The sequence below is a fragment of the Dunckerocampus dactyliophorus genome, chromosome 2, assembly GCF_027744805.1.
Source record: "Dunckerocampus dactyliophorus isolate RoL2022-P2 chromosome 2, RoL_Ddac_1.1, whole genome shotgun sequence".
NCBI lineage: Eukaryota > Metazoa > Chordata > Actinopteri > Syngnathiformes > Syngnathidae > Dunckerocampus > Dunckerocampus dactyliophorus.
The window spans coordinates 8,230,817-8,257,198 of NC_072820.1; the positions used below are offsets into that span (position 1 = coordinate 8,230,817).

General features: G+C 41.2%; 1 protein-coding gene across 1 annotated transcript in view; it reads left to right on the forward strand.

Moving 5' to 3' along the window:
- gng12a (guanine nucleotide binding protein (G protein), gamma 12a) overlaps window positions 1-25,513 on the forward strand; it is a 40,037-nt gene extending 14,524 nt beyond the window's left edge. Inside the window, exons 2-3 of the mRNA XM_054767823.1 lie at window positions 23,895-24,002; window positions 24,075-25,513. Of these exons, the coding sequence (XP_054623798.1) occupies window positions 23,910-24,002; window positions 24,075-24,200 (219 nt within the window). The 5' untranslated portion in view covers window positions 23,895-23,909 and the 3' untranslated portion in view covers window positions 24,201-25,513. The remainder of the gene's footprint in view (window positions 1-23,894; window positions 24,003-24,074) is intronic.
- The last annotated feature ends 869 nt before the right edge of the window (window positions 25,514-26,382 follow it).

Genomic DNA, 26,382 nt, shown 5'->3' on the forward strand with positions numbered 1-26,382 from the left:
GCCCCCCCAGGGAAGCCCACCCCATTATTTGAGAAGCACAGGGCTACGCCAATAGATGCCAGCGTGTTAGTTCGGAGCTTGTTTTTGTCCCAGGGGAAAGCCACAAGTGGATATCACATTCATGGGGTAGGTACTAACTTTTTCAAGTGTCACTGAACAACTTACCTCTCATGTTGTCATTATGTCTTGTCCTTAAACTATTTGTGTGTCGTTATTTAATGAACATAAACACATAGTGTGTCCAGCTGTATAGTGGTGATACTATGACCGGGGTCTCCTATCTTGCCAGCTGATTTTTAGCTCACAGAAGGGTCAAAGAATATTTGCTGTATTTCTTAGCAGTTTTTGATTACAACTGTTGAAATCAGACTTTATGCCGTTTATATAATGGAAAATGACCACAAAGACGATGGCCACACTGTTTTGAGTGGAGATCTGCCTGGTAAATAAAGTAGTGTGCAATTTAAATGTTGCCAGTCATAAATAAAACACAAATAGTTGACAGCTCTAATAGTAATCAAACATACTGTTTTAAGGTAAGTAGGTTCTTTTAATATTGTTATCTTGAACTAATTTATTTCCTATACTGTATATTCCATTACTCCAAAATATGCATCAAATTAAACTCAGCTTTGTGTCAAAAAGTACAAAAATTGTTTCACACAAATAAAGACAGAAAAAAAAGACAATCTGGCCAAATGTTTAATTTTGAATAGTTTCCTATTTGCCAGCGGCCCTTGGCCAATAGCCCTCATCATAAATACATTTAAAAATGTACAGTTAATACATATGATTGCTATTGGTATCAGAATCATCAGCATAAAACCCTAATCAGAGCATCCCTAGTTATCAAATTTCAAATGTAGTGTTTTATAAATAAACAGAAAAAAATATATTTCTTCATTGTGAATGTGAAATTATAATTATTTTCTTTTACTCGTGAAAATAAAATGTGATTTAGTGGTTAAATGCTATGCTTTATTAAATTTGTTAAGCACTGCACAAAACGTTTGTCATACAATAAAATGTTAAGAGGAAGAATGTATGTATAAAAAACTATAGAATAAAATAATTATTAATATAGGAAGAAAATCAAAAATATGTTGTAAACATTTTTATTCCTAGATTAAAACATAGGCTGTAATTTAAATATTGATATGTAATTCTTAACTCACCCACTTGTGGATCCTGATCGCTGGTCTAAGGAATTGTAAGCTCCAAAGCATTTATGTTGTTAAAACTGTTTTTTTAAGGCGTCCACCTAATGCAGTACAAATCTGCAGTTACTTCTATACGCCACAAGGTGGTGGTCTCTCACTGCGTTTCCCTCCGTGCTGAACCACTGAGCCAATTAGATGACCTATTTGCCTTTTGGTCTACATGCACACCCTTTCTCACACACTGAGAATTAGCCGTCTGTCTCTCTGGCATTGCAAGGTGGGCCCACCTCTCTGTAAGCTTTCACTAATGGTACACATTGTATTTTCCGCCCATTGTTTAACAGAGACTGTGGGGAACAGCAAACGGGCCTTTCTTGCAGAGGTATGTTTTGCAGGTTACACCTGAGACATGAGTCAGTTTTCAGTTATTCATCCTGCTTGGTGGCTTACAGTGTGTGTGTGTGTGTGTGTGTGTGTGTGTGTGTGTGTGGACCTGCAGATCACATTGCTATCTGTACTATTTACTGGAAGGGCACTGTAGTAACCAGCATAAGCAGCACAAGTCCAATCTTTGGACCGCTGCCTTTTGGCCTCCTACTGTTTTCTGTGCATAGGTAAAATACACACTCTGATACTTTAAAAGACGTATTGAAATGTAAAAATCATGTTTTACAGGGAAATGTATTCCACCTGTAAGTTAAATAAACAAGTGAGTTTATGTTTAAGAATATGATGATACAGTATATAAAAGTATTTCATGGCCGGTATCACATTCCAGGTATATAAATGTGTAATAGCAGTCATTTCCCACAGTTCTTTGAAGTACACCCACTCACAGGAAGGCACACCTCCTGCAACTTACTGTACTGTATGTTTCCTCTGATTGGGACACACGATGATGTACTTGACTAAATATGGTCATATCCTGTCAGACTTGTAGAGTCCACTTTTATAACCCAGCTTCCTGTCAGACAGGTATATAAAAAAGAGAAGGTTGTGACTTCCACAAAATCCTGGTTACATGATGCAGATATTTTAGTGAAGGTTGTCATTTCGATGCGTTTGTTTAGGACTTTTATGGAGTGTATAGAGAATTATGCCGGCATCCCCAAACCGAGGCCAATGTGTGCGCTTTCTTGTTAGACTGTAGCCGTGTGTAAGGCACCTGTAGCATCGGAAGATGCAGCAATGGGCGTCTGTTCGTGCATCCGTGGGCCCCAAACTTTTTTGTCCCATGCAACACTATGTCTTTGTCCCGAGTGTTAGCAGGAACAGGTGTCCAAGCCATGCACAGTCGCAACTTGTTTTCTTGTGCACAGTCTCATCCTCATTTAAAGAGCTTGACATCTTTCTTCCACTCTCATTTAAAGTCATTTATTCTTCTGTGGTGCACTGTGGAGCAAGCCCCCCCTGCATTTTACAAGGAAATGTGCCTCTACAGTGACTCCTTGTGCAGGTTACCTCTTGAACTCTTGAACAAAAAGGCAATGTTCCCTCTCCTTGGGCCTCTTACACTTATCTGATAGCGTTTTTCTTTTGTGAGGGGCAATCAGCTGCAGGCTTTGCAACACAAATACGTCATGCTGACAGAACATATAGATGCTTGGACATTTAAGCATGTAAACTTTGGCACGACTTGAAAATGCTTTAGCAGATACCTTTCATGCGTGCATTATTCCATATGCTAATGTCATCACCCTTATTTGCGCATTTGCTGGTGTTGTCACTCCTCAGCGTTTCATTCACATGGACATGCACTGCATTGGTAACATGTGTGCACAATGTGAATGCAGTGTGCACAAATAAAAATAAATACTGAATGCAAGCAGCAGGTGGACCTCGTGACCTCAGTGCTGACCTACTTGTGCTGAGAAATGTTCATAGCGCATGAGGAGAAAGGAAGTGAAGGGAGGATGAGGAGGCGGCGACGTAACTTTTTCAAGGGTGGGCTGCAGAGGAAGTGGCCTCAGTGTGACCCACAGAGTGTCTTTCCTGTGCCGGACATGTCTTTGAAAGTGTTAGATGGAGAGGGAGGAGGCACCGTTAATGTGATCCTCCCCCCTGATTAATAGCGTTATTTGTCTGAGCGCCTGTCTGACCCCACTCTTGATGCATCAGACTTTAAACCAGTGGACAAGTTTGGCTCGCGTTACGTTAGCCTCGTGCTTCCTGTAGCAACATTCCAATCAGTTTATGTGAGTTGAGTCAGTGTCACAAGTTGTCAATCTCTTTACACTATTTTTTTATGAATGTGAATGAATGTTTTGTGGTTGTTTTTTAACCCTAAATGACTTTAAATGGCATTGCTTTGATTTATGTTGCTCACTGTCACATGAAATAAAATGACACTTCACGATCCTTTTATTGCGCTGATTTGTGCCATCTCATTAGTTCTGCTCTGGGCCTTCAGTCTGACTGAGACATTCACCTCGATCATAAATTGTCAGCGATCATAAAATGCATTACCTGCTTCTTAAAAACTCGTGTTTTGTAAATTCAGAGTGAAGAAAACTCATAGCCTGATTGTGTTAATCAATTTGGGATATGTGACTGTAGATACTAACCTTTAACAGTGTGCATCTATCAGGATGACTGGTGCATTTGTTCCCCTGTATCTTGGCAGATTAGAATGTTAGCTAGCAGTCACGTGCAGTGTCCTGTCTGCAAAGCACGTGCATGTCATTCTTGTCCTGCCTCAGAAATGTCTCTTCCTGCTTGAAGATAATTTGGACTTAACTACACAGAGATAAAGACTCAGTGAGAGTTGTAGTTATCGCTCCTGTCTTTCTGCTGGGAGTAAAGCTGCTTCTTTTCCAGCACTGTGAGTTGAAGAGCAAGGCAAACTGTTGAACACACTTGAAGCGTGCACCATTGTCCAAAATAGCCCCGCTGTGTCTTGGACATAGTTTATGACTTCGAAACCCAGCTCCCACAATTGAAGGAGGGTAAAGTTTCAAGTATCTGATGTCCTCTCTACTGCCATCTCTGTATTTGCAGTCTCCCTTATCAAAGTGCAGAAATCACACATGTGTAGTGAAAAGTACTCAAATTCGGGGAAGAAAAGGAAATCCACACTATCCCGGCCAACCCGATGAACTCTGATCTGTTAGGGCAAAGGTCTGCAGTTTGTAGGCAAATAAATTCCACCACGACAGGCTGGGCACTTTTTCAAATATCCTGTGGTTTAATGAGGCGGCAAAACACTGACCAATTTCTCGTGCAACTTGAGATATAAGTTGTAAAGTGTCCATCCCGGCTCTTGTCTCTACAAAACAGCAGTCTGTCATGCTTTATTTGCAGATCACAGGGAGCTGGTAATAATGAAACACTTGTCCACGCGTCTGCAGTTCAAGCTATTTTGCCTTCACTTCGTTTTTCAGCCTGTCCTTAATTTCAGAAGAACTGCTTCATATTTTTGTGCCATTAGTTTTGTGAAGTGATTTCAAGAAGGTAAGTGATACCTTGGGTGCAGTGTCCGTATCATTTGCTTAAAACCTTCCTCATCAGTTGTTGACAAGGGTCTCATGCTTTTTAAAAACGTGTTGAAGATGCTTTGCAGCACATCTCCGGTGTGCACTGGCCCCTTCTGATAACAATCTCGTCCACTCTTCTTTGCATGCTGCTTCAAAGCAGACAAAAAAAATCAGGAAATCTGTAAGCAACACATACGATGTCTGTGATGTGCAGTCCGCGGAGGCAGGTGAGGCTCATGATGACAAATACGAATAATGAATAATGAATATTTGTCCATCTAACTGTATTTTATATGTATCTTCTGTATGATTCCAATCGTTTTTAACATTTTCTAAAGTCAAAATTGCTGAATTTGCAAATTTCCTGATAAAATACAGGGCAGAAACCTAAGATGAGGCTGCCATGAGCATCTGTCCTTGGCTTAGTGCGAGCTCTGAGTGCCTTCACGGAGTTGAATCATGGCGCCTGCCAGTTTCTGTGTGTTAGCATGTCCCCGATAATATGATGTTGCAGAAACATTCATTATACACCATGGCTTTCTAAAGCCTGTGTAATGTCTTGAATTTAAGTGTGACATCATTATTCTTGCTAATCGGACAATAATATGCACAGAAACATTTTATACGGGTGGCGCTTGCAGTACTCGCTTCATCCTGAAGGAGTGGGGGCTTGCGTGAACTGGGAGGTGCTTGTCACTGCCGTCCTTCCATAGAGGAAAAGACAGCATTTTTTTTTTTTTACAAGATTAAATGCAAGATATGTTTATGCTCTGCTGAATGAATGAATGAATGGATTTGACTGCCAAGATACAGGATTATATAGCCATATAAATGCCTATGTCATGCTATATAAATTACTCTGTGCCTCTCTATCAGTTAAAATTGTATTAAGCGACACATCAACAATCACAAATCTCCATCTAGGAATTTTCATAATTGACGACAGCCCGAGCATTTTGGTAAATTTACTCCATCAATTATGGTTGACGTTATAATTTTTTACTTTTAAGGATAATCTTTTTGTACATCCCTTCAGCTTGTTGTTGTTGTTGAGAAATGTGAGCATTTGAAAATAAATGCAGGTGTAAACACAGGTGATGTAATGCATGACACGCAATCAACAGCGCCTCTGCTAGTTGCATTCAAGTAGTGCACTTTTTTTGCGAGATGTGATTAATCAACAATTAATTCCACACACTTTTAATTCCACTTTTAATTCCACACTTTGTTCATAGTATTTACTATAACACTACCTGTATAGCTGCTGTGTACAATACACATGTGGCGACACTCCCAATCAGTCTCAAACACATGCATGTAATCTTTTTCTACCAGATGCAAACACACTTAAGCACCAGTCATATCACCCTGTGTGACTGGATCGTGTTTTCTCGTTACTTGAAAAAACAGACAGCCCTTTATTACCTTTCTTTTGTTGTCTAATGAGCTGTGTGACGTCCATGGCCATTGTCAATTATTCCATCCACGTACGCAATTGTTTATCCCTCCCTACTTCATATCCAGCTGGGAAGAGAGACAGTTTGATGGCCAACTAGCAACACAGTCGACCTTTGGCCTCCTGTGCTCCACCTTGGCTGGCATACAACGCTTGTAACGTACATGCAGCCGCTCGGGCGCTGAGGCTGGAAAGACTGAAATCGTTTGTTTATTGTTCCACATAGGCAGGGCAGAAGTGAGATCCATTGTGTAGTGTCCCTCTGTCCTTGTCATGAATAGTAGCTTTCAGAGGCAAGGGGGAGCAGAGGCGAAAGGCAAAAGACGCACAATAGCTTTAAGTTTTATGGCTCTTCTGTCGCCGGCTGCAGATTCTTGGCTTGTGCCCAAATGCAACATGCACACAGCTGCACAACTTGCAGACCGCTCTGTCTCACACACACACACACACACACACACATATGGGCATAAACCCTTATCTCTCCCCAGTTGCAGCCTTTTACAGTGCCTCACCATTCAGTGCTGCCCTGCATCCATTTCCAGCAACCTCCACTCAGTTTGTGCTCAGCTGCCCTTTGTGCACTTTTTGACAACAATACTATTTGTTTTCTGAGGGGAGAGCAGAGATGCTGCCCGGCACCTTTCTCCGCCTTAGTTGCCTTTTGTCTGCTGCATGTCGCTGTGCGTCTGCAGTGACGTCTGAGGGACATTATCTGCCACAGGCCTGTGTTTGTTTTGGGCTGCTCTGGGCTTGATATTGACCCATTTCTGGCGAACCAGAGGCTCCGAGGCACCTCAGTGGAACCTTGATCATTTGGATGATACCCAGCTGGCACCCGCCCCGGTGGCAAGCGACTGACATTTTAAGGCTGAAACCAGCTGCACAGTAGCCAGCAACAACATAGACGGCCTGTTGGCTATTTTTAGAACACGCTCAAACTGCTAATGATATCACAGAGGGGCTGACTGCCTCGGCACCTTTGTTAGACCCCTGGCATCTCGTGTGTAAGAAGAGGTGTCTAAATACTTATTGAGCATCAACAAACGCTTAAGTGTTGGCCCCTCCTATGCAAGGAATGCAAGGAAAGAACATCTCCCAGTGATTCTCATCACCATGTCTCACTCACTCTGTCTCCCCCTGTTTGTCTTGTCTGGCTTGTGTACAAACAGTGTGATAGCGTACATTACAGACAGTGATACAAGGTCATAGTGCTGTATGAACCACACGATTTTCAAGTCGCTTGTAACACTTGCAAATGTTGCCCTAGATTTGCTGGTCCACTGCTGCACATGCAGCTTCACTCTCCACCACATTCCCTCTTAAACCACACTGAGCCCACTTTTTTTTAGGATTACACAACTGATCATTTGCAAATTCAACAATAGCCAAATGGCATTCCTGACCCTGTTAGCTTGTAATGTCCCACTCAGCAGTTCAGGAGCTATATTTTAATACCCGGATCACTGATTGTGTAAGGGCAGCTACAGTAAGGCAGGCCATGGCTACAAATAGGGGGGTATTTTTCCCCCCAAAACACTGGTCTACATGAAAATGTATTTGCTAGCATGCCAAAACACGTGATGGTATTTGCCATAAACGAAAGTGCCTTAGCATTTCCGCTAAAGCACTGATACTAGAATGTCAGTAGAGTGTAGACCTCTGTCAAGGCTGAACAATCCTGAATGTCAGTTTGACTCATTTGCTGTAATTAGAAAAGCCATGTCATACCAAGCCATACTTTCCCACCCCAGTCCTGTAGGTGGTGGTAATTTGCATTGGAAAAAAAATGGCACCAAGCACTGCGGTTGTTCTTCACTGCAAGCAGAAAGTAAGTAAACATACTGTAGATTCCTCTCTATGGGATTGGAGGTCTTTTGTGTTCCTGCAAATTTTTGGTTTACATCATCTGTCGCTGCACTGCTGCACTCCCTCACTCTATCACGTTTTTACAAAAATGTATTAATAAATGTTTCGTGGTTGACTATGGCCCATTATTAATCAAAAATATTGATAGACAAGTCCTATGTAGTGTTCTGGTCGCTAGGCGACAGTAATGACACAAAACATTGATGAGACACGGCATTGCATTACATTACCTCCACAGTGCAAAAAGTGAAAAAAGTTCTCCTCCCATTCCATGTGGAAGTGGTAAGTTTTTGGCTTATTTATTTAGCTTTGTTCCCCATTTTGTTTGGAACCCTTTAAGTTTAGATTAAATAAACTGGTGGCTAACTAGATTGCTAGCATGCTATGCTTAAAGCCGTGGCTGTCTCTTATGTCCTTGCAGTAACACAATAGCGATAGCAAACAAAAAATAATACGAGTGTAAAGGTGACTACAGGGGTGTCGTCTCATGTCGACAGGGCTCTAATAGAAAAGTCTAAAGAAAGTCATAAACAGGTTTTCTATGCTCTACCTTTGAAAATATTCCATTTATTAATATTGAATTTTGCAGAAATTCTCTTATCATGGTCGGGTCTGAAACAAAACCACGATAAACGAGGGACAACAGTAGTCGTTTTTGTGACCTGACCCACAAAACATCAAATGAAGCTCTTGCTTCATTTGGTGAGTGTAAAAAGAAAAAAAGGTCCCTTACAGATAATGGTGCACATTGTGATGTTATCCAATGAGACAAGGCTAATAAACCTGCAAAGATTCTCTTCTGCACCGAACTATTGATCAGGTCGGATTTAGCCAAGTCGTGGTTGGATCCGAAGATGCAGACACAAATGTACGGAAAACAAAAAATAGTCTTTATTGACAAGGTCCAAGCAAAAGATAAGCGTAAAATGCATGACGAAGAAGAGACACAACAGAAAGAGAAGCAGTAAGCAGAACCAACGAAACCCAATAAGGGCAGTAAATAATAAAAGATACCACACGGGTTTCACCTCCGAGCATAGCAGTATCCTACCAGTAGTTTTCCAAAATGTCAGTTTTCAGCGAACTAAAACGCAGTGTGCATGTGGACGAGAGGTCAAATTGCATTAAAAATGAAATTGAAGATGCACCCCTAATACCTCTGCAAACGTGACCAGTCCAGTGCATCTCTTCCCACTGCTGCAAACTCCGAAATTAGCCCCCATGCGCACGATAGATGAGTTTGTGTATTGTAGTGAGCATGCACTGTAATTATAGCTTGTCCAGATTTGACCATGTGTGAATCGTAGTAGCCTCTGTTTAGCTCTTACATACCAGGATGCTTCCCGCGCCCTGTGTTATCACAGTTATCTGTCATGATGTCAGGCAGTCCCTGACACACATGCTGCTCCTTGTCGGTCTTGTTCCACTGCATTTGCAGTCAGTCCTGTTCGTAATCCTGTTCTAAACATCAGCATGTTTGAGGACACTGATTAGCTCCCTTGCTTGAGCTATCACACGGATGTGCTTACCTTATCTAATTTGACATGCCGCTTTGTTTCTGGAGCTGAACAGTAGTCGTGCTTTGACTTATGTAAAACTCGTTCTGTGTGAGCTGCAGCAGAATTTCAGTAGTCCTGGCGATACTCAACATCATTCATGGTACATTTGGACAGGAATGAGCCTCAAGAAATTGCGCATGAACGCAGGATTTAGAAATGAGTCTCATCTAGTCTTCTGTCTAGACACTTTATGCATGACTGCTGCACTGGTTGTATTTCATTATTTTGTTGAGCCACAAGCAGAACGTACAAGGCTGTACTGTTTCAACTACTTCTACAAGCCCACTGTATCATAGTTCAAGTTTAACTGGAAATTCTTCATGGCAATGCAGGAATAACAGAGTTGGGTTCTTTGCATCAGCGCATGTTTAACCAACTTCACATTAACCTTTAAAGTACCCACCCCTTTTCCAAGAAATCCCTCCATCCTACTGAGAAACTCTCAGCTGATCAGCCGTAGGCATTCTTGCAGACTGGAATGAGAGCATTGCGTTTTCTCAGAATTCCCTTTGTTCTAAATGAATGTTCAGCCTGGGTGGGGTTCTGTCAGCTTCACTTATCTCTCTAGCCATACCTTCTCTTGTGGGGTGGTGCTGCAGCTCTGGCTCTCATCATAGCACTCCCTCTCCTTCCCCCAAACCACATCACCATCTATTTTTCTGCTTCCTTCAGCTGACCCTCAGCTGATAAACACTTGTGCATACATTGGCTCTCCGGTAGAACCTCTAAAAAGGTCAAACATATTCTGTTCTGGGACGCTGGTCAACCTCCAATTTTATCCAGACTTTATCCAGAAATGTTTTGACCCGGTGCAAATACAGTGGAACCTCTGTTAGTGTCATTAATCTGATTAATTGTTTTTCACATATGTACAGTAATAATGCAGATCCAATTAATCCATTCCGGACACCAAAGAATATAAATACAAAACACTTTCAATGTAGAACAAATATAGTTTGACATGAGTACAACATTTAAAAGTGCATATAAATACATATTAAAAGATGAATGAAAGGGATGCATTCACATTTAATGCCACTTTTACTTTGAAGACTTGATTGATGACAAAGACGGCAATGACGAGCAGCGAGGAGAAGAGGTAGCCACGCTTTTGAATTCAATAATGTTTCTCAACTTATTTATCAAAATGCTCGCACTTGCAACTTTCTTAAGCTCCTTTGTGTGTTATTTTGCATCTGTGATCAATAAGAAAAGAAGAGACTTGTGGTGTAACTGTGTTAGTTGGCAAAGAACTACAGAGCCAACCGCCGATGACGTCATAGATGGGCGACAGAGATGGGGGGCATTGACTTCAATGACGCTGCTAACGTGGACTTTTGTAATAATACGTTACGAACACAGTTGGACTCACACACTGTATTAATAACATGACAAGACGTGCGCCATGTTGTATGCTAACTGAAAATCTGTAAATTTTCAAAAAAATGAAAAATATGCTAACCCGTGTGTATGCTAACTGAGGTTGCACTGTAGAGTCCCTTGCTGCATTACGATTCAAACAGAGTTCCCTCACGCTATTGCAGTTTTTCAAAAATTAATTAATAGATTATCGCTGTTTTGTGGCTTACTATGGCCTATTATTAGTCAAAATATCGAAAGACTATTTATATGTAGTATCCTGGTGACTAGGTGTCACTAATGTTACACTGATGAAACATGACCTTAGATCAAATTACCTTCACATTGCATGGAGTCAGTCATGGCATGTCCGAGTGGAGAAAAAAAATTTCTCACATTCTGTGTGGAAGTGGTAAGTTTTTGGCTTTTTAATTTGTCCTTATTCCCCACTCCATTTTAAACCTTTTCGTAAATTTAGAATAAACAAATTGGGGGCTTACTAGTTAGCTCGGTGACATGCTATATTTAAAGTGTCGGCCGTCTCCTGTGTCTCTGCAGTGATCCCGTAGCCTGCGCATTAGTGTTCAGCAATGTGGTGTAAACAAAGAATAATAGGAGTGTAAAGGTGACTATAGGGGTGTTATTTCATGCCTACAGGGCTCTAATAATGGTAAATATCATATTTAGAAAGTCATAAACAGGTTTTGTATGCTCTAGCTATGAAAATATTCAGTTTATTAATATCGAATCATACTTGACGGAAATTCACTTACCGCGGTCGGGCCTGGAACCAATTAACCGCGATAAACGACGGATGACTGTATTATAGATTTGTCCAGTAACAGTTAGCTATTAGTACAGTATGTAGCATTCTCTTTCTTGCTGCAAAGCACTGAAATGACCAAAATCGTCCCCTTGCGTTCAGGAGGCACACCGCTTTTGACCAACGATTGAATTAGAGAGACTGCATGTACACTGGGACTTCACAGATACAGTAAATGTGAAAATGGAAGACATGCATGTAAACCTGCATGCAAGCATATTGAAAAAGGTACTGTATGATTCATGTATGAGCGGACTTGGAAAAGTATTACAGTGGAAGCTCACACGCAATATTAGGTACATACAACTGCCAGCCATAAACAGCAACTCTTTTCTTTTTTTGCTGGTGGGAAAGTAATGATGTCACTGGTGGTTCTCACAACATGAACAAGTGCTTGTCCACACAATTTAGTTCCTGCCTCACCCTTTTGTCTCTCACAGAAACTCAGCAAAAGTCCCACAACCCCTCTGGCTCGTAAACACAGTCCCAGCAGGACTGATGACTGAGTATTACTGCGTTTGACAAACAGGGTACCCGAGTAAGAACAAGTCAGTGTTTATGAAACGGGGGAGGACTGCAGAGAAGCGATGTGCAGTGCGGGGTCATGTCGAAGGCGTAGCTGGCGACGGTTTCTCACTCAGCTGGAAAAGTGCTGACTGGCGACAAGGAGCATGAGAAGGCTACTGTTAGCTTGGCCTTCAGACTGGGAAACTCTTGCTTGCATTGGGAGGGGTGCAAATGAGAGGAGGATGTGTGTGTGTGTGTGTGTGTGTGTGTATGGGTACACCAGAAGCAGCAACTAATATACTGGTTTGTGGCTGAAGTCCATGTCTTTGAACTCTCCTTTTGTTCAAAGCTGCAGACATCTGTCTAGACTCCAAGTATCGGCTTTCGTCTTCACTTGTTAGTTAATGCACGGCTTACTTTATTTATCAGTCACGTTTCATGCATTAAAATGTCAAATCTAATGAGTATTTAACAAGAAAATAATTGTGCATGATATGCATTATACTGCATTCAAAATTGGACACAGCAGATTTGTGTCGTTGTCATCCACTAAGAGACATGAGCATGAACTTGCTTTGAAGTACTCACAGTAAAAAACTATTTGGCGACTAAAGCTGTTACTGTCTCTGTAACTGTCTCTGTAACTGGCTGAATTGCAGTCTAGTTAATTGACTGCCTCCTGCTACATCTCACATAGATGTTAAGTGCTATCAGATGTGCGGAGGACTGTCATAAAGTGTAAACTGGGTGAGGACCTGCAGTGAGGCTTCATTGACAGGTCGGTCTGGTCCATGTGACTTGCATGCATAACATGAGAGAGAGAGAGACAAAAAGCGTGTTTCTCTAGGAGACATTTGCGGCCCGCCGCTGTTTTATTATTGACCCGCAGCACATTCTAAAAATATAATTTAACAAGGCAACTAAAAAAAAAAGGAAAAATCAGCAGTAATTTTACAAGAATGAAGTTAAAATATTAACAGAAAAAGGTTTTAATTAACATGAAAAGGTCGTAACTTTACAAGAATAACAACATAATATGAGGAAAAATAATCATTTTAGTAACATTGAGTTTAAATATTAAAGACGTTATTTTTGAAAGTCGTAGTATTATGAAAAACAAACAAAACAACAGACAACGAAACTTTTGGAAAATGAGGTCGCTGAAAAGGTTATAATGTTACGAGAATAAAGTGAAAATATTAGGTGAATAAAGTCATAATTACGATAAAAATTGTATAAATGGGAAAAAAATTGCTGTAATTTTACGAGAATTAAATCAAAATATTAAGGGAAGCAAGTTGCATTCTAACAACAAAATAGTCACAATTTTGTGAGAATAAACTCATAATGTCATGAGGGAAAATGATGTAATTCTATTAGCGTAGAGTTGAATTATTAAATAATTGTTTATTTATTTTTTTAAGTCATAATATTATGAGAAACAAACAAAACAAAATAAAGTTGTCTTTTTTGGAAGATTTGGTTAGGGAAAAAGTTCCAAAAATTACAAGAAGAAAGTCAAAATATTATGGGAATAAAGTCAGAATATTACGAGAAGAAAATTTACCAAGGTTACTTAAGAAGAAAGTTTAACTATTTGCAAAAAACCCCCCAAAAAACAGCAAAAATGGGGAAAAAAAAAGCCAACTGAAGTTCATACTAATAACAGGCTTTTTTACCAATATCACAAAGCTAAGATGCATTTTCTTCTTCTTATCATATCGACATGTGTTGGTTGGTTGATTGGTTGATTGGTTGGTTGGTTGGTTGGTTGGTTTACAGAACATCAAAGTCACCCTGGCATTCTGTCATTTTTTGTATGTGGCCCTCACTGGCAAAGGTTTGGACATCCCCGCTCAACGTCGTCTTTGTCTGTGTAGTATGTAAAACACTTAAAGAACATATAATTAATGTAGAACATTTAAGCTATTATAAGTGAGCCTGTTTTTGGCTGAAGCAAACCCTGATTACGTCTGCTTATGCATATGGGGAGTGATAGCTGCATCAAGTACGTAAATGGCGTCGCCACAACATACCAGCGTGTGACAGCGTGTAATTTTGACAAATGACTAAACAATGAAAACAAATGTAAAATACAATGTGCTGACAATACCTGGAGTGCCTTTCGTCATAATCCACGGTATTTTTTTTCATTTATGCATTTTCTACTGCTTGTCCGGTTCACGGTCACTGGTGAGCTGGAGCCTATCATAGCTGACTTTGGGCAGACTACACTTTGTAGCAGAGCCCTGCATGGGTCCAGTTGCACAGATCCAGAACCGCCCCACCCATCAGTAATCACATTCGTGTCTGCCCTGTTACTTAAAACTCCAATCCAGACCTGCCCCGCCCATCAGCAATCAGACCCATTGCCCGCCCAAGTACATAAATGTCACAAAGACTCTCACGATGCTTTTTGTTCATTTTCAACTCAGTCAGTGTAACTTGTCAGCAAGACAAACTAAACTTTCCCCAAGCTTCCCATTTGGCTCTTGATGATCTACTATCTACAATTCTGGGTTCCCCACTCGCTAGCTTAGACTTAATCTTCTCCATGGTCTCACCATGAATGCCACACTCGCCTTCTGCAAAGCAAAGTGAAAAAAGTAGAAGTTAAAGTAAAACAGCGCTACTGTGGGGCGGTCTTGGATTTTGTCAATAAAATGAACCACCCGCAGTAGATTCATTGACACCCACACTAATGATTTTATTATTTATTTATTTATTTTATCTTTTTTTTTTTGTGATGAAAGGCATTTTTCAGCATATGCCGATCACATGTTTTTTACGGAAATTGGCCGATGCTAATCGGTGGCCGATCGATCGGAACATTCCTAGTTTGGAACTACATTTAAGCCAGCAAATGCAGGTGTTTGTGTTTTTAAAAATTTAATCGGAATTATTTTATTCCCTAATATCGGAATCTGCATTGACCCCTGCGTTGGCCCCAAATAAATACATTTCTGAGTCTTATCGTACATCTTCCACTTTATTAAAGGTTAATTGCTACTGTGTTTGAACACCCTGAGCCTTACAATGCACAAAGCGGCTGATTCAAAATGTCTTACTTGTTTATTTGAAGTGAGTAATTGAAGGTTTCCCACCTCTCACCGTCTGCTGTCAGTCGAGTCGAAGGTGAAGACAGCAAGAACTACTTGAGCCTTAACAGTCTGTATCCAGCGGTGCTTCTTTATGGCAAAAGACACCCCAGTTTGTAAAGTCTCTTTTCTTCCCTTACCAGGACCACACAGACTGTACACTAGACGGGCCTGAATCTTCTTTTACACTGTAGTGGATGTTGTTTGTATTCGTCAGCAGCAAATTTAAGAGTTTTCTTTAGAGTACACTGAGTCATAAGGCTTCCCTGTTCTTAGCTCTTTGAACCAGCACCTAATGAATCGCATGTGTGTGTGTGTGTGTGTGTGTGTGTGTTAGGTACAACATAGCAGTGTGGCAGCGCTGCTCTGGTGGTCTTAGCTTCTGTGCGTGTGTGTTGTGATAGGGTGGGCTGCAAGCGGTGGTCTATTTCTGATCCTGAGAGTTTTTTTTCTGCAGGGCTTGTACATGCACATATTGGTCTCTTGCATCAAACACCCAAGCATGCCCTCCCATTCAGTTTCAAGCAGACCAGCGGTTCTGGCAGCAGCTGGCATCACATCTGAAGAGCTGCACACTTAGACTGAGGTGACGTGCCTGGTGAGATTTAAGGCAGGTCTTCCCGCACTTTCACATCCTGCTCGATCTTTTGGCGCCAGGGAGAAGAAAACTATTTTCATGTTGTCTCAAGTTACTTAGGTTATGTTCAGCTGCATGGGCGAAAAACTCGCCTCTCATGATCCCATTGTTTCCTGCATCTTGCGCAAGGCCGCGTATCACAAAGGACTCTCCATTCACCGGTCCTTCCCATCAGCACGGTGATTAAGAATACTGTTTCCTTTTTCTTTGGTCAGCAAGCACTTCGGGCAGAATGATTTGAGTATTTGCCGGGAAAGCAAATAAAGGGTGATGAACTGATATAAGATGGAATGTTGTCTGTTTTTTTTTTCTCTGCTCTTATTGTGGAGATTCCTTTTGAATTAAGTGGTTTTGAACTGAACATGGATAAAGACAGTGTCACATTAACAGCTGTGGCTGTGGGCATCTTCCTGCTGCATTTGTATCAAGATGGCTCGGCATTCGGTGGCTTCATCTACCTCTACATGCACTTTAAAATGTTGCGCTACACAGCTGTTGTTTCCAATTTACTGATGAGCGGTGTTAATGACTGGCATTTGTTCCTTACCACTGTTACAACATTGGTTCTGTTGCTGCTGTGTGCTACATTTAATCAAAAATGATCACGTGTTGGAAGACCATTACATTTTTCCTTTCCACTTTCTCAAATCCTTATCACAGTTAAAAAATTAAGTTACTATATATACAGTGGAACCTTGGTTAGCGTCATCGATTTGTTCCAGAAGGTCCGACTCTAATCGAAACGGATGAATAAACAATGTAAATCCAATTAATCTGTTCCAGAAAGCTGAAAACATGAACAAATAATAAAATGTTTTATAGTTTTACCATTATAATGTAACATGCGGAGAGCAATGTGAAATGCATATAAATACATATAAATGATGAATCCATCCATCCATCCATTATCTATGCCACTTCTCCTCATTAGGGTCACGGGGGTATACTGGAGCCTATCCCAGCTGACTTCGGGCGACAGGCGGGGTACACCCTGGACTGGGATAAAGGAACATTTAAGGTTATTATTTCCTTCACTGAAGACGTGACTGTTCCCAAAGATACGATGTGGCAGCGAGATCAACCTTCCCGTTTAGCCATAAGTTATTTCTTGAATTCAATAGTGTTTCTCACCTCAATAACCCAAAATGGACCCAAAGAAAGTTGCAAGTGCCAGCATTTTGACAAAGAAAGTGAGAAAGCCTACTGAATTCAATATGGAAAAACAGGAAGATGGTGGTTGATCTTGCTGCCACATTGTGTCTTTGGGGATAGTCACGTCTACAGTGAAGGTTAACAATAACCTTAAATGTTCATTTATCCCTTTCATTCATCATTTATATGCATGTAGAAATGTTTTACGCTTTTACAACTATAAAAACAAGTTTTGTGTTAACGCTTTTGAGAGCCAGCCGCTAATGACATCATAGATGGGCGACATACCGTAGCTGACTTCTGGTTCTAGTCGCGATTTTGCAAGCTAGCTAATAGGATGCTAACAAGGAGGGACATTTTGTGATTTAAAAAAAACAAAAAAACATTTAGAACACAGTTGGACTCACATAGTGTGTTAATAACACAACAAGACGCGCGTCATATTGTACGCTAACCGGAGAATGCATGCAAACTGAGGCAAAATTGTGGTGTAAATTTTCAACATTAATCAAAAAAACACACGAGCCAACACTAACCGAGGTGCCGCTGTAATGAGTTTTCAAATTTGGGAACTAACACCCTCTCTCCAGTTAGTGACTGCTTCAATAACTCCCTGTCCTCTTTACGGTTTAGGTAGATAAACATGGTGGCTATGATTAGAGCATTTCCAGTTGTAGCGCTTGTGCATGTAGCACTTCTCCAACAAAGTGTACATCTACTGCACCTGTGTGCATTATAAGTCTTCATTCACATGCTTTACAAAATACCATTGCCAACTAGTGGTCTGGCATGCATATTGCAGCATCTTGAGACTGATGTCTTTTGGGTTGAAAATTTTCAAATATTTCTAAAATCAAATCTGAAAAATGTTTTGCAGTAACATTAAAAAAAATCCACACCAGTGGCATTGTCAAAAGTCAAAAAGTCTAGACCGCATTTGCAGGCTGTTAAGTCCATGCCAAAGCTGCAGCTGGTCAATTCCTGATAACATTGTAGAAGTTGTACATAAAACAGGTCATTAGTTTGTAAAAAGTTTGCCTGGCAAGCCTGACTCCTTCACTCATCTTGTGTGGCTGAAAAGGATTACAGTGCAGTGTTCACCTCTGCCGCCTCGCCTGTATGACTAAGCACGGTGCATTTCCCTGTGATGACTGTTCACTTTGCTATGCACACTTGCAGTAGATGCCCCCACGTCTCACCCTTGTTACTGTCTAACCATCCTAATCTCAGGGGTCTTTCTACAAATAAAACTCTTTAATCAGTCGGCAAACAGAGAATTTCCTTCCCTTCCTGTTTTTTTTTCTGCAGTTTGCCTTTATTTTCACCTCAGTTGTTATGGTGGAACAACTATGGAGTCATCAGCATCAGAGGCTGATGTGGAGGGGCCACATCCTGTGGGACAAACAGGCTGTCGACAGCAGTACTTGCCACACTGAAGACATTTTCTTTGGGGGATTTGGGTACCTGCGGCACTGTGGAAGTGTGGTGAGCATGTCAGCCTCACAGCCTGGTGGCTCTGGGTTTGAATCTCTGCTAGTGGGGGTTTACCTCAGTCCAAAAATATGCATTTTTGGTCCATTGGAGACTCTAAATTGTCCATAGGTGCGAATGTGACTGCCAATCGTTCCACGGTTTTCATCGTTAATCCAAAAGTTCAGACAAAACATAATCAATTTTTCCCGTAAGAAATCATGTAAATCCAATTAATCCAGATATATTAACACAAAACACATTTTACGGAGAATAACTATAGTTTTACATGCAGAAAACAAAATGAAATACATATAAATGATGAATAAATTAGATAAACATTTAACTTGTTGGTGAACACGGTGATTAGTGGAGGAGGGGACGGAAGAGCCAGAGGAACTCATTGTTCCATTGTAGTCCATCACAAACTTAACTTTAAAGAGTGGATGGTTAGAGGTGTACAGTATACTTAAACTTTATTGTAAACTTAAGCAGCAGGTGCAATCATCATAACACACACTGGCCCAGCTCACTATCTGTTATGTGTCCCCTTTAAATTATTCCCTCCGCAACCTGTGTTAACTAAGGAACCTTTACCGGTGTTTTAACAGACGCTACCTTCGTTCTTTGCTACGACTTCTCTCTTGAATTCAATAATGTTTCTCTCCTTTTTATCAGAGTGGTGACACATTTTTGCAGCCGTATTTAGTTTTTAAAAAAGAGCGCAGATTCCTCTAAGACTCAGAAATACACAGTGCGCTTGAACACCTCACCAGAGCATGGTGCACTGTGCTTTTTAGGAGACATTTTTATGAGACATTCTTAGACTACGTTCACACTATTACGCCCAATTCAGATTTTTTGTTAAAATCCCATCTTTTATGTGGTCTTTCACATTACCAAAACAATGCGACTTGTCAATGTGAACGCAAAGTGTCTGGGAAGTCACGCGCATGCTCAAAAGTAAGACGTCACAAGAAGTGTGTTTACGGAAGTAAACATTGCCTCAGTTTGTGCTCTCCTTGGAGCGTTTGTAGCAATTTCAAGGATTTTGTGCAACGGGAGCCAACATTTTCCTAACCAAAAGATTAAGAAGAAAGAGGGCAAGACTTTTGGCTATGGCAGCTTGTGGAGAACTTGCTGCGACGTCTGTTCCGAGGAGCGTGTGGATGGATATCGGCGCCATGACTGGCGGGACATTAACGTGAGCTGCTTCATTGACACTTTTTAAAAATCATTTTTGGCTTACAAGCATAACATTTGCCTACATCGGTGAGTACCTATATCTAAGTCTCCGTAAGCACAGCAAAACAAGCCTTTCGATGATATATAGGTCGGACAAATACAACCTCACCGTTCAGACTGCAGTAGCTCAGATACATATTGGACTTATGTCTACATACTAGGGGTGTCACAAGACACTCCGTTCACGGGATGAGATGAGAGACTGGGTCTGTGAGAACGAGACATGATTTTAACATTACTTTGAAGAAAAATACAATGAAACTGCACTCTGTGTGCATGCTAGCAGCCCCGCCTCCACCCACCAAGACAAAGAGACTGGATGACTGACAAAAGGACTAATTCGGTTCGTGCCGTTGTTCTGTGGAACAAACGCGCCAGGGTGCTGAAACCAACCTGACCGTTTGGAGGCGGGAGACGAGGAAAACAAACACACCTGGCAATGTATTAAAGCCGGCAAAGTTATCAAGTTCATCTTCATTTATTGTGTAATTAATTAATTAATTAACTATCCTCCGAGGCCTAGTGCCCGCGAGTCATTTTTTTCTGAGTGAGAAATCTTGTCACGTTTTAATCTTGCGAGGTTACATATGAGCAAAAAAGTGGAATTGACCTGCAGTGTAAACGTAGCCTCAGAGGGAACTTGGTGTCCTTCTGTCACAGGTTGCATTCCTGACCCCAAATTAAGTGTGTGCATGTCACACATGTAGCTCATTTAACGGTGCCCTTTCCTTTTTTGTGCAGTTATTGCAACTACAGCTTTCATGTACCCCAAAACTATGCACACTATGTGTGGACAAATACCTAACAACATACCGATGGAACAATGTGTCTCTTGTCTTGTCAACTCTCTCTCCTTTCATTTTCTCCTTTTACATCAACATTTTTTTTCCTCCCACGAGCAAATTTCTCAAGAAACGACTGAGAGGAAGTCGTACTTGAAGTTTCCTTTCTCCTGCTGAGAACAGTTTTGCCGAAAGTGGGGAGTGTCTCAAGAAGAAACCGTGTTGCAGAATGTGTTCGAGGAAATACTGCGTGCGTTAATTTGTTGAGAAACTAAAAGTCAGTAACAGGAAGTCGGCTTTGCAGGCAGGAGCAGTGGAACAGGAGTGCATGGAGCTGTCACATGGACTGTATGGGATATGCCCGGGCGTGTTCCCATCATGTCTGTAAATGATTTGCAGGAAGTGGAATCACAAGTTCAACCTGCTGCAGCTTTGCACCCATACATCCGCCATTCACTCACGCACAGCCATGGAATCTTGACCTTGCCTTCAGTTTCTGTGTGAGGGGAAAAAAACACATTTTTGTTTATTAGAGGCAAAAGGGTACCAAACAAGTAGCCTTACGTGGGCACTGTTACCACATTTGCAGTGGAGCTGTGCTTGAAACTGAAGAAAATAATATGAGAAAGCTGCATTTGTAAAATAATAATGTTCAGTTATGATATAGAGGTATTCATTGAACAATATGTGTGTTATTGTGGTTGCAGTGGTGTAGCAATATCATATTGAGAAGGGTATGTTTTTGTATTTTTTATACACACTTTCTATATCAGATGTTATTGAATGCGTGCACAAGCAGCTAATGCAATGGTGTGCTAGTGTGTGCTTGGTACAGAGCCAGATAGCTGATGTCACTTCTGGGAACAATGAAGCAAGAGGAAGCATGAAAGATGAGTGGCTGACGTTCATTCACCCGACAGTGTTGTTCCTTTCCACGACGAGCTGTGTGATTTATGACCTTCACCTGTTGTACATGACGTTCATCGGCCCACAAGCCGACAGGACCTTGTTTCTTATCTTCTGGTCATTTTTTCAGCTAATTCCATCCTAAAGCAAAAAGGCTTGCTGCAAGTACGCAGATGATACAGGGAGCTGGAACCTCTTAATGAAGGAATGTACCAATCAGCTCCTTAATTGTCTCTAAATCGTGTTTGTTCGTCATTTGGGACAATGGTATGCTTTCAACTTGAACACTTTGGGGAAGGCCCTTTTCCGTTCCAACTTCACTGTGCCCCCAGTGCAAAAACACATGGTTAGATGAGTTTGGTGTGGAAGAACCTGAGAGACCACACCTCAACCCCACGCTACAAAAAATGAAATCGAAGCCATGATGATGTAAACTGAGTTTTAGTGTAATTCGGATTTTATACCTAAATTATGGGGGTGTCCCAATACAACTTTTCCACCTCTGATACAATTTCGATATCGCGCCTTGAATGTCGGCTGATACTGATATCGATAGCACATACTTTATGTGGGTGTCACGAGACGAGACATTGATGGATTGGTTTTACAACGAGATGAGATTTTATGATTATTTTTAAGAAAAGCACAGTGAAAAAATATAAGAAATGTATGACAATATATTGCAATCTACTCATTTAATTTCTACTACGTTACTGTGCATCGCTCCTAACGAGGCTACACTCTTTGCACTTTGTGTGTGCCAGTTGTTGTGATCATGTGGGGTCTGCATGCTGGTAATGCTGGAGCGGAATACGAAATGGACTGCTTGTATCATAGTGCTGATATGGGAAATTTTTAGATGCAAGCCGATATAATCAGATACTTTTTACCGATATCCAATATCAATATCAGATCGGGACACCCATACATAAAACGCGTAAACTCGGAACGCCATAACCACCCATATTGCAAATACTGAATAAAAAAATAGTGATTTTTGCTGAACAACATTTTCCTTCTTATTTACCGTAAATTCGGGTGGATAAGCCGCAACCACTACATTTAGAGGAAAAAACACATTTGTACATATATAAGCTGCACCTATAAGCCGCACGTCCATGTCATAAAATGGCATATTGTGGCGCGCACAAGTCCATGAGGACCAGGCAGCTTTTTATTTGACAGGAGCCAATCATAAGCTATGAAAAAACTCACAACAAACTTGTAAATCCACTGGATATTGCAGGAGGTCATTACTCAATATAACAGTCGGACTCGCGGTGTCGTCTTACAAACAAAACTAAATTCACCACACAGCAACTTAACACTAAAAAGGTGTACCTGAGAAATATACAAACAAGTACCAATACGAGTTTAAATTATTTTTTTAAAGTTTTCCCATAATGCATTGCGACTGAGCAAAACATTTAATTGAAGGACACGCGGCATAGAAAATGGATAGATGGATGTTGCTGCAATGCTGCCTCTGTCCACCAGAGGGAGCCACAGGAGTCCAGAGGGAGGCTGAGATCATTGCAGCACCCTGGCAGGCACCAATGAGTGCTTTGCTCAGACGCAACGCATCATGGGAAAACTTTAAAATAGTTTAAGGTACTTTACTATATTATACTTTGTATGTTTCTTAGGTATTCCTTTTGAGCGGTAAGTTGCTGTGTGATGAGTTTAGTGTTCTTTGTAAGCGGACACCGTCAGTCAGACTGTTATATTGAGTGGAACAGTATTTAAACGATGAGTAGTAGTTCTGAAGTAAGGGAGATGTCACCAGATTAGAATTTAGCCATCAATGAGCCGCACCGCTGTATAAGCCGCAGGGCTCAAAGTTGAAGAAAAAACTAGAGGCTTATACACTGTTAATTACGGTAGACCAATTAGCTTAGTGTAAGTAATATGTACTTAAATTTGATATATTGTTCAAAATAAGCAGAATAATTATCCGACAAAATAAGAAAATCAGAGTTGCCAAAGCACTTGAACCAATTTAAATTGCTTTATTTTGTAGCTTAATTTCAACACCTTTGGTGGTGAAGTACATCATCTCTGACCTCAGACTTTGTAAAAGTTCTTCTGGACGCAAGGACAAAAATTTCCCAAGGATTGTAGAGAACCTTTGTTATAGCTGCAAAATGTTATCTTGCATTTTTACTTGCCGTATGTGTTATGTGTCATGGCCGAGTGCCCCAATACTTTTGGCCATATTGTGTAAGTTCCTGCTGGTGTGAGTGTACAGTATATTGGTACAGTGTTGTTTCCCTCGTATGTGCGTCAGTAGGCCCTTAAGCAAACACAGTCGGTCTGGGTTTACCATCTTTTCCGCACACTTTGTATTGTGTACCTTGCGTTCCACACTGATAAAAGTGTTTCTCTGTGTTGTTTCTTGCAGTGTTAATTGTCCAGGATGTCTTCGAAGGCTCACAGTTCCAATAACATTGCCCATGCCAGGCGGACGGTGCAGCAGCTGAGGATAGAGGCGAGCATTGAGAGGATAAAGGTACATCTGCTGCTAACATTTGCTTGTTTGTATGCGTTGTCATGCACTGGCTGCTTTTCTCTCATCCTGCAGGTATCCAAGGCATCTGTGGACCTTATGAATTACTGCAATGAGCAGGCCAGAAACGATCCTCTCCTTATGGGCATCCCTGCTTCAGACAATCCCTTTAAGGACAAAAAACCCTGCACTATATTGTAGTGGCGTTCCCTCGGCCTTCACAGGTTCCGCGTGTTAATGTTGCCGTGTTCTGTTTGTCGGGAGGAGTGAGGGGTGGAGTGTGATCGTATCGTTACCACGCGCTTGTCTTTTCTGTTAACAAAACACATGATTTTCTCCAAATTGTCTTTGTGTAAGGAGCAAAGAAAGTGTTCCGTGGCTCCAGGGCAAGTCTCTAATCACTGTGCCACTGCGTGAATTAACATCCTGGAGTCCCTGGAGGCCCTCAGTTTAGTGGTTTCTCTCTATTTGGGCAGCGACTGTTATTATCTATCTCAAGCCAGCCCTTTTTTTTTTTTAAGTACCTTGCACCTGGAGTACAGTATGTGACCAACAATGTCCACTTCAGATGGATTCTTTCAGGGTTTCTGTTGCACACTTAAAAGTGTGGCGTCCACGACAATCCACATTCCATGTAGTCATCAGTGAGGAATCTTGTCTTGTCATTTTTAGGATAATTCTCAGTCCATCTGGAGAGGAAATGGTCGCCGATACAGTATGTAAGATTCTTCTAGAAAGGTCTGTCTTTGTTTAGCTGCCGCTGAAACGTCTGGGACCAAACCAATAATGCAGCCTTTAAGACCACCTGTGGTTCCACCATTTGGTACAATTCAGCTCACCCTGGTACACAACAATGTCGAGCTCCACTCGTTTGGTACCCAAGTAGCGTGGTGCCAGAAAGTAGCATGGGAGGCTGTTTTCGGTACCCTACAACATTTACTACAGTGGAAATAAAATATATAGGGAGCTGAACTCTACTGTTTGGTGGAAAGACCAATCTTCTCTCACGCTTTACCGCCTTACCTACGCTTGCCTTGTATTATGAAGAACACTTATTGGGAGAACTATGTTTCTATCAAATATTTTTATCGGCAGGATAAAAGTGTTTTTTAACAATATTGTGCCATCTTTGTGTGTGTGTGTGTGTGTCGTAAAACCTCTTAAATCGTGTCGCCTGGTGCTCTGCTTTTCTGCAACTGCGGTATTGTCGCCACCCCTACACAGGATACCTTCAAATCAGCTAAGTGTTAACAATTGTTTTGTTTAGTTTAGTTTGTTTTTTTAAATCATTGTCAGTAACAGTCAATGACTCCTCCTTCTTTGCAATAATTCCTGTCAGCCTCTAAGGGAGAGTTGAGATTACCGCTGTCGCCGTGTCGTCGTGTGTGTTAACAGGACCGTAACGTCTTTATTATGAGTTGACCAACGTTTGTATGAAGATGAACGATGACGATGAAGCATTCCTGCAGTACAGCACTGTGCTAATATCTCAATAAAGATGTGTTGTGTCAGAGGATCGCTGCTTCATACGTGCTTTTCTTCACTGTGTTGGGATACCGGACAAATTTACCCGCAGAGCTTCCTGGGTTGTTTCACCCTCGAAGTTCCAGGCCCTGTCGGTACTGCACACCCAGGTAGGAAGGTGACATTGAACTAACGTAGAATCTACGTCGAAATTTCAACCTTGGATCATTGAGTCATCGTCATGCTTCGGTGTTGACTTTGCATCAGTTTGCACCCGCCGCTAGCGTTGCGACAACGTTGCTTTCATAACCATCGATCAACACAATTTGAATTCTATTTCAGGTCATGTGAACATCGAAACAACGTTGAACTTTGAACGCAACTAAGAAGCAATGTGGTTTCTGTGGTATTGAAATGAAAATGCCACCATAAATAAATAGGGCTCGTTTCATTCATCGCCACACCGGAAACCTCCTGTCCAGTCTGGCGCATTGAATGTAAGAAGCTTTTCTTCTCGTCACTCACACACACCTGTGACCTGGAGAGATGCCGCCACGGGACCCCCCCCCCTCGAAAAAGGTGTCTCAAGGTTCGCAAATACCAGGAGTTCTGATGCAAAATTGAAGGTAACGGTGATCAATGAGACAGAGTCATTAAACAGAAGTAAAATCAAATAAAATGTTCCATTTTTTGCAGTCTACAAGCTGTCACTTCACTGATATTTAAATGAGTTAAAAATAAAATGTATTTTGTCTTGAATTTTTTGTTTTTCCCAGAAAAAAGTTCTTGAAAAAGGGGGATCGTCTTATACTCGGGGTTGTCTTATGTTCAGGCCAATACAGCATTTGAACAGTTTTCATGATTTTTTTTGTGATTTTTGTCTTTATGCGCAACCATAATGGATTTGGACATAAAACAA